This window comes from Nestor notabilis, unplaced genomic scaffold (assembly GCF_000696875.1).
Source record: "Nestor notabilis isolate BGI_N333 unplaced genomic scaffold, ASM69687v1 scaffold4908, whole genome shotgun sequence".
NCBI classification, from domain to species: domain Eukaryota; kingdom Metazoa; phylum Chordata; class Aves; order Psittaciformes; family Psittacidae; genus Nestor; species Nestor notabilis.
This window is the reverse complement of record NW_009941374.1, coordinates 58,065-67,631: the sequence shown is the minus strand read 5'-3', so window position 1 is coordinate 67,631 and position 9,567 is coordinate 58,065. Positions and strand designations below refer to the sequence as shown.

The window sequence follows — 9,567 nt, the reverse complement described above, 5'->3', positions numbered from 1 at the left end:
ACATTTGGAATTTTAATGGCAAATTCTATTTCTCATAAAAGAATGAAAACTGTACACTATGAAATTGGAGACAGAAATGAGTTCTAGCAACTCAGACAACTAAAACCAGAAGTCAAGCAGATTTTAATACTAGAAACTTCAGTACGATGACAGTTTCAATCAGTAGGAATGAAATAATCATTTAAGGCACTATACAGTTTCTCTTGGTAAATCTTGACATGAAAGGTAAATTTGAAAAAGTTATTAATGGGAAGTACCTATGCTAAGTGCATTACACTGGTCACACATTACCCTATCAGCACCAGGGCTGTCAGCCAGGCAGCAAGAGTGGAAGGAGCTTCAAAGGCTGCTCCCTCTTGCCATCTCTCCCACTGCCTCATAGCTTCTTTCCTGGCACTCTTCAACACCACCTGCCCTGTCCTGCTCTGCTTGCCAGGCACACTGATGCTGGCGCTGCTCTGGATGGTTGCTTGGATGGCAAATTAGGCTGGACACAAATAAAAGATATAAAATGATAAAGAACAGGATACCCCAGAAACATGTCATTAGAAGAAAAATAGATTAGAAGAAACCAGCATTTTCATTAGTTTGAGAAAATTAATTTTAGAAGCTGACAATTTCACCATGTCAAAAGCACTGTCAACAGGAATAGAACTTTCCATCACAGAAATCCCAACATCGGAATGCAGTCATCACTGACTGCTGCTTGCCAATGGTAATTTGACATGGAGACATCAGTAGCTGGTCTCATCTGGAAGAATACTGCAGACATTATATGAGTAAACAAAGTGTGTATGCATTTCACAAAAATGCCTGAACCTATCACAAAATCTCAGTGTTTTCACAGACTTGCTGCCTAGAGGAGGGGAATCGTTGTCCTCATTACAGAAAACCATCCAGGACTCCATCAAAGGTGATGGAGAGAGTTCCTGACCAGCTCTGTGACAAAGCTCTTCCTGCATTATCTCTTCTTGCCCTGAAATTCAAATCGCTAAACAGAGAGTGACCACAAAGACAAACTGGCTAATGTGAGAACATGCCAACTGAAAGTCTCTGTTCCTCAGTGTCTAAGAGCCACCACCACACTGGAGATACTCCTCCTGCTTTTTAACATGTCACAGCAGCCTTAATTTTCACATCAAAGAGGGCAAGGGTTACGTACGATCGAGATCTGTGCCTGGATCGCCGGTAGTTTGGGTCTGCCTGGTTTTTCTCCTTTTGTCGCCGTAACACAGCTTCCCACTGAGGAGCTGAGTCAACCATGTCATTCTCTTGCCGTAATCTACAAAGAAAGGTCCAGGAGGTTACCAGGAGGGTAGTCTGAGGTCTCTGATAAGCAATGGGGATTTTTCACCCCAGCTCCTGAAGTGCAATATTTTAACTTCACCTAGCTAAATTTTAACTGGTGTTCCCAAACAAAACTAAAATGTAAGAACTTGTATCAAAGAATACTCACTGATTTGTTATTTATAAACAGCACAAACCAAAAATGAAATTATGCAGGCCTTTAAGAACAGGACCACAACTTGCATTGTCTTCCCAGCCCAAGCCAATATCTAGAATTTTTTTCCTGATTATACATTCCAGCACACCTCATCCACAGCAAGTGTAAGCCCCACATCACAATACAAAGCTCTTCTGATACTGCTACACCTTTTCAAAATATTTTGTTGCAGCACGTACCTTCCTAGGATCCAGGTAAAATTCCCCAGGGATGCCCCTGGCAAGTTCCTACTCAGAGAAAGCATTCCCTTCACCCTGATTTGCATCAAAGCCCAGGATGCACGCATATCTCCTTGCCTGCCCCAGACATATATAAGCCTCCTGCCTCCCCTTCTGCACTGTACCACTATGACTCAGACCCCTAGCTTTGCTTGTGTGCTTCTAAACTACATGATATTATTTTTATTTTTATTTTTTTTTTCTTTTCTTTAATCCGTGAATCCACTATTGGAATGTAGTACAGATTAAACCAAATGTCAAAATCCCATAAATTCAGCATGTTTGTTAGCAGGCTGAAGTAACTCTTAGTGATACAACCAGCCAGGTCAACTGGTATGCCAGCATTTGGCCATTCAAAGTTATACAGACGCTCCACAGTTTTGAGGCTGCAGATATGAGTAGTGTGATAAAGTGTTAAGTTGGTCAAATGGATATGCTTGGTCATAGCAGTGAATTTGAACTTCAGCAGAGATTGAGAAACCACCCTGGAAAATATCACTCCACATGCAGGTGCTCTGATAGGATGGTATGATTGGCATCCTGAACAAGCTAGAGTAGCTTAACAAAAATGGGAAGACTGACAGGTAAAACAAACAAACAAGCCAAAAGAGATAAAGGGATTACATAGGAGACATGACTGATAGGAAATGTAAAGCATGATGTGGTTGCTCTTCCCTACAGATGTACATTTCTCCTTGAGTTTTGAATTGTACCAGGCTAAACTGGCTACATGTACAGCTGCTTTTCATTTAATAAGATCTTCTCTCACAAGCAGAATGAATTTTGAGCTGCATCCCCAACTACTGTAAATGGCTACAACTCTAACAAATGGTACCAAGCAACTGGAGAAGGCTGCAACATGAGGTTTTGATTTCTAAGCAAGTCTTTTTAAACCTGCAATCTGGTGAAAGGGATTAACATAAACTTCCATCTAAGGATTTAGTAGAAGAATTCACATAGCAACAAGTAATCAATTGTGATTTTCATCCCAAGTAATCCAATTTGTGGAGAGACAGCAAGCATCCCACATGGAATAAACACAAACAGCTGCCTTCCACATACAGCAGTGACTTGCACAGAAAGAAGACGTGCAGCTGCCAGACCAGCGCTGCTGCTGCAGGTGGTGAGTACGCCTACCTGCCATAAACTTGCCCCTTCTCTCCCAAATAACAACTGGTTAAGCAGACAGCTGTGCTCTGAAGGAGGCATTCAGATTCTTACCATGAAATAACCAAAAGCTACTCATTCTTCTCAGGAAACCCAGGCAATGTAGCAGAGCACAAGGTCTGTACTCCAGCACAGAGCGCATGAAATCCTGCACCTCTGGGTCTGAAGACACACTTCCATGCTCACCACAAATGACCTTTCATTAAGAGGGTAAACACATCATTGCTGCTCCAGTCCATCCTAGTTGATTAGCATCCACTGCTGCATGGCAAACGCAGTCCTCAGCAATACATTCATTACCCCCAAGTACTTCGTACTTCTACTCTGCCTCCTTTCTCTTACTTGTTGTAACATACAACAGTATTTATCACTGTTATTTATTTTAGTTTGAGCAAAATACCAGAAATCTAAACACATAGAGCAGCATGGCACCTATTAAAACAAGCAGCATCATCACACTCAAAGTACCATTGTACCACAACAGAACTCTACTAGATGGAGATATAAAAAACCAGAGCAATTATTTTGCAGCTGAAAAGAAAGGTACTGTGCTCACATTTAACAATATAAGGATGACCAAGGTAACACAGTATCTGCATAAACCACACTATTTAGATGCAATGATCAAATAAAATAAGAAAAAAAAAACAACCAAAAGGGGGAAAAAAAAACCAAAACCCAAAAAATCCAGAAAGAAATTTAACTAAAACCCTACATTTCTATTTAAAGATAGTTAAAGGCATTATTTGCAAGAAGACCTCATGGTAAAATGTTAAGTCATAAGACTATCATCACTCATTAGTTGACTTAGAGATGGTTTGTCCCCATTTCAGGTCATATGATAGCAAGCTACGTCTATACGATGATAAATTCTCTTAAGACTTGATTCTTGAAACCTCATTCAAAATAACTGAGTGTAAAGTTATCATTTAGGTACAAAGTACAACAATGAGGGGCTCGTTGGGGATGTGAGGGTCGAAGGCTGCCTTGGCTGGAATTCCGATGTTGGAATTCAGGACCCTGAGAGGTGGAGGGGAGGGCAAAAAACAAGTTATAACCACAGACTTCAGGAGAGCAGGCTGTGGCCTCTTCAAAACTCTGCTTGGAAAAGTCCAATGGAATCAGGCGCTGGAGTGAAAAGGAGCCCACGAAGGCTGGTTAATATTTAAGGATCACCTCCTCCAGGCTCAAGAGAAGTCCATCCCAGCAAGTACAACATCAGGCAAAAAGGTGAACAAGGAGCAAAACTCAAACACAAAAAGGAAACATGCAGAATGTGGAAGCAAGACAGGTCATGTGTGTTGAACACCAAAACATTGTCTGAGCATCCAGGGACAAGGTTAGGAAAGCTAAAGCCCAAATGGAATTGAATCTAGCCAGGAATGTCAAAGGCAACAAACAGGGCTTCTATAAACAGACAGGTGACAAAAGCAAGGACAGGGCCCACTAGCAAGACCAACCTTCAGTTATCTCAGGTCCCAGAGACCATTAGGAAAGTCTCCAGAAAGGAAGATGCAGCCTTGGTGGAAGAGGATCAGGTCAAGGAAGACTTAAGCAAACTGGGCATCTGTAAGTTAGTGGGCCAGCTGGTTGACTTCATTGCAAGGCCTCTCTCAATGATCTCTAAAGAATCATGGTGATTGACAGAGGTGCCCAAAGACTAGGGGAAAGCAAAAGTCACTCTTGTCTTCAAAGACAGCAAGAAGGAGCAGCCAGAGAATTACAAGCTGGTCAGCCTCACCTTGATCTCCAGAAATCCTGGAAACCCTTTCCAGGCACATGAAGGCCAAGAAAGTAACCAGGAATAGCAAGCACATATTTACTAGCTTGAAAAACTTCTACAACAAAATGACTGGCTTGGTAGATTATGGAAGATCAGTGGATATTGTCTACCTAGACTTCGGGAAGGCTTCTGATCTGTCTCTCCACAAGATCCTCATAGTGAAGCTGCTGAGTAAGGGCCAGATGAAGAAACAGTGAGGTGCACTGAAAACTGGCTGAACAGCCAGATTCAGACGTGATCAGCAGCACACAGTCTGGTTGGAGCCAGTAACTAGGGGTGCACCCCGGGGGTCAATACTGGGTCCAGTCCTGTTGAACATCTTCATTAATAATCTGAATAATGGGCAGAGCACACCCTTAGCAAAAGGACACCAAACTGGGAGGAGGGGCTGATACACCAGAGGGTTGTGCTGCCATCCAGGGGGACCTGGAGAAATGGGTTCAGAGGAGCCACATGCAGTTCAACAAGGGGAAGTGCAAAGTCCTACAGCTCAGGGGAAGAACAGTCCCAGGCACCAGGACGCACTGGGGGCTGCCTAGCTAACAAGCAGATTGGCCGAACAGGACCTGCGCCATCCCAGGAGACACCAAGTTGAACACGGGCCAGCAATGTGCCCTTGCTGCAAAGAAGGTGTCTGGTATCCTGAGAAGCATTAGGCAAATTATTGCCAGAAGATCCAGGGAGATGATCTTTCAGTTCCTACTCAGACTGGTGAGGGGAAATCTGGAGTGCCAGGTCTGGCGCTGTTTTCTCAGAATAAGACAGACAGGGACACAATGGGGAGAGTCCAGTTGAACACGGGCCAGCAATGTGCCCTTGCTGCAAAGAAGGTGTCTGGTATCCTGAGAAGCATTAGGCAAATTATTGCCAGAAGATCCAGGGAGATGATCTTTCAGTTCCTACTCAGACTGGTGAGGGGAAATCTGGAGTGCCAGGTCTGGCGCTGTTTTCTCAGAATAAGACAGACAGGGACACAATGGGGAGAGTCCAGTAAAGGACCACCAAAGAAGGTGTTTGGTATCCTGAGAAGCATTAGGCAAATTATTGCCAGAAGATCCAGGGAGATGATCTTTCAGTTCCTACTCAGACTGGTGAGGGGAAATCTGGAGTGCCAGGTCTGGCGCTGTTTTCTCAGAATAAGACAGACAGGGACACAATGGGGAGAGTCCAGTAAAGGCCCACCAAGATGATGAAGGGACTGGAGCACCTCTTCTAGGAGGAAGGTCAAGAGAGCTGGAACTGTTCAGCCTAGAGAAGAGGAGGATCAGGTAGGATCCTGCAGGGAAGGTGCAAAGGGCACAGAGCCAGGCATTCTTCAGTGGTGCCCACTGGCAGGACAAGAGGCAATGCACACACTCTGAAACACAGGAGGTTTCCTCTGAACATCATGAAACACTTTTTCACTGTGTGTGTTACCAAGCACCAGCACAGGTTGCTCAGAGATGTGGTGAAGTCTCCCTCCTTGAAGATAATTCACAGCCATCTGGGAATGGTCCTGGGCAACTGGCTCTGGGCGGCCGTGCTTCCGTAAGATGACATCCAGATAACTCTGCCATTCTCAACCATTCAATCATTCTGTGATTCTAATCAGATGGGTCTTCAAAGTGTAGTCAAGCAGAAGACTATGCTGCAGCACAGAGTCTACTAGTTTAATATATTTTTATCCACACCACAAATTTTGACCAAAGCATTTAAAAAAGCAAATACATTTCCTCTACGATTGAAATATGCACATCATAGGTTCTTCTGAAATTTCATGTGAACATCTGCTTACGTTAAAACATTCATACAATGAAGTGAAACCTCAATGTCTGATTAAGATCAAGAAAAGAGTTTCTCCCTAATCTTTTTCCTGTGTTGTACCTTCAGAAGTTCTCACCTGCCTTTCAGTTTTTCTCTGGTAGTTGGGTGGGGGGTTTTTCTGATAAATAGTTCACAGAAATCTTTTATTGTGTGAACAATATATTCTACTCTTCTATAATCAGAAGCAGATTCTTTTCGGTAATGTGGGTATTCAGTCCTTTTATTCCAATAAAACAATACAACCTTGTGTCTGCTTGTGCCAGAGATCTGATTATCATACTGGGAAATAAATTAGTATTAATCTATGCAACAGGTAAAACTTTAGTAACAGCAATCATTATATTGTCCCATTTAACCCTGTTAGACCTGGCTCACGTCTCCCAACAGAAAAGCTATTCAGTGCCTGTGCCCCTTCAGCTTATTATATTCCCCCTTTGGCAGCTAACAAAATGCAGAAATTCATTATGACTGGTAAGTTTCCTGCACCTGATAACAAGCAACAAGCTTCAGACTTCCAGTTCATTTAGTACTTGTTTACTTTAACACTCATAATGACTTTTTAGCTGGTCTGATTTCAAGTAACCACTTAACATTGGTATTTTTCATGTATCTTACATTTCTGAAAACGTATAAAACATAAAAACAATCCACACAGATTTATTTTTCTTCTTTTTAATTTTAAACACTTTTCTGTGAGGTGAGGAAGGGTTAGTACAGGCCCTTTTATTCTTCAGAAAATTATAAGCAGTACTTAATCCTTCTTACAACTCAATATTTATATTGCAAGAAACCCTTAAAAACATTCTTGTGGTCAGTTTCTAATTTTCTTCACTTGCTTGTGGAGCTCCCTGAACAAGAAATTTCAATGAAAAATAACCTGGCAACAGTGTTCTAAGAGAAAAGGATACAAGATACCATTTATGCACTCATCACTGAAACTATACTCAGTATTTCTTTCAACTTCAGAAATCACCCAGAAAACAGATCTTCCATGCACACTAGGTTATTGTTAGCCAATTACCACACAAGACTGTGCTCTAATATAAGTAGACTCCAAAGAAATCTCATGGCTTAGACATACTTTATACCACCTCATTTGAACATCACAATGATTTTTTTAGCATCTCTAACCACTGCATGTCATGCTTAAAATACTATTACACTGCGTACTTCTGCAGCACTATCTAGCAAATAATTATTTCTGAGAGTTTTCAACTATCTGAAAATCATTGATCACTCATAGTACTGCATGTGAGGCAACATGACACTATGGCAGCTTTTGCAGACAGCTTCTTAGAAAAATTGCCTTAAACAATTCCTCTTTCATCCCGTGACATTTATCTTATGCTCTGTTTAACTGATATGAAGAAATTTTATATGCTTTTTAAAAATACATTTTCATAAATAATTCTCCAATGCAACATAGTTTAAAGGAATTTTTATTCTACAATAAATCAGTTATTGTAGATAACTTTTATGATATAACAGTTATGATAACTTTTTCATATCAGCAATGAGAAAAATAGAATTGAAATAAAATAGGATCTAAACCCCAAAACTTGCTTGCATCACTTGATATTAACTCTTGCTGTTCTATCCTAAGTTGATGCTGTATGCATTTTGGGTTTAGGCCCACACTTTACATTATGGAAAATAAAAATATTTGTACCATTAAATGTATGCATTTAAAATTAACACTGAATTTCAGATCCATTAATGTATTTTTACTATTCTCTTCAAAAGCTTATTTTCTGCTAAAGTTCTGTACTTGAAATTTTTGAGTATTTGCTGTGAATATCGTCATCAGCATTATCCACTTTATTTGTATTAATATTTGAAGTCCTCTGTAAATATGTCCCATATTTGCAGTTCATTAATGAGTTCTTCCCAAGAAACAAGAGGGTATGCATTCATTGCATACACCTATGATGTTTATGAGTTTTGGCAATTTCCTCTCTTCTTATTCAAGAAAGGACCTTAAGCTGCCTCAGGATGACTGTATATATATAGCACATGTGAGAATCCTTCTATCTCAGAAAACTGCATCTCCATTTGTTTGCATTTCATTTCTCTATATCTAAAATGTATAAAGGTTACCTGTTTCTTTTCTTCCGATGCTCTCTGTTGGAATTTTCTGATTCACTGCCACTGCTGGTGTTACAGCGAGATCGTGATCTGGAGAGGAGGAAAGCAACATCTGAAGATGAATTTATACACTAACATCAAAGGTACTGTTTCTAAACAAGGAATGAGCAACAATGGAAAGCCATTACTAGGAAAAACAGAATTAAAAGACTCCTGAGGACTTGTCTGCACCTGAAAGTCATATTATCTTTTTCTCGTTAACTGATTGGGAATAACTGCTTTGAAAGTAGTGCACCCAGAGTGCAGTGTCAGGCAAGTGCTATTTCCCTTTCAAATCACTGCACTGCATTTTTGTTTGGTTTATTTTATCTCTCAGCATCCTTTGTGTATATGCACAGTGAAATGTTTCTCTGAGGTGTGAAATGTTTCATCTTTAAGCTGTATGCATTCTAGCTTTTTTCTTCTAGCACACTGTGGGCCACCCAACAGCAACAATACAGTAATTCTGGTTTTGCAAGCAAAACGAAATACTTATCTGATCTGCCTTTTTCCATTCACTTCAACTTCCATCTGGCTTCTAGTTAAGTTCATACAGTTTTTCAAATGTCAGGCAGTATGGAAGAAAACCCAACTAACACTATGATTCTGCTGATCTCTATAAACACAGAAAGGCTGAAGTGCACAAGTGCACACACTTGCAGGTACGTACCAGCACAGCTTTGGGATGACTTGTTGCATGGCTACAGAGATGGTGTGTCATACGAGGAAAAAGAAATAAAGCAGTTACTTCTGTATCACCTCTGACTGTGAAGCTTCACATGGTGAGGTGATATTTATGGCTCTGAGTATTGGGACTGGTGGAACAGACCAATGCTGGAGTTCAAGAAGAAAATGGGAATATGCCTACCTATAGGCAAACTCCTCTCAGTCGAAGGAAGTGCTTGGCCACTACTATGCCAGACCCTTAAGTCCCTGATTGCCACTAATGAACATTTTGAAGAGACAGA

At 41.0% G+C, this 9,567-nt stretch overlaps 1 protein-coding gene across 1 annotated transcript in view; it reads right to left on the bottom strand.

The window, feature by feature from the left end:
- Positions 1–339: 339 nt before the first annotated feature.
- The window catches only part of EPB41L4A (erythrocyte membrane protein band 4.1 like 4A), a gene marked incomplete at its 5' end in the record, with an annotated part of 63,269 nt that continues 54,041 nt past the window's right edge, over positions 340–9,567 (bottom strand). The window contains 3 exon segments of the mRNA XM_010020844.1: positions 340–487; positions 1,163–1,282; positions 8,573–8,650. Of these exon segments, the coding sequence (XP_010019146.1) occupies positions 340–487; positions 1,163–1,282; positions 8,573–8,650 (346 nt within the window).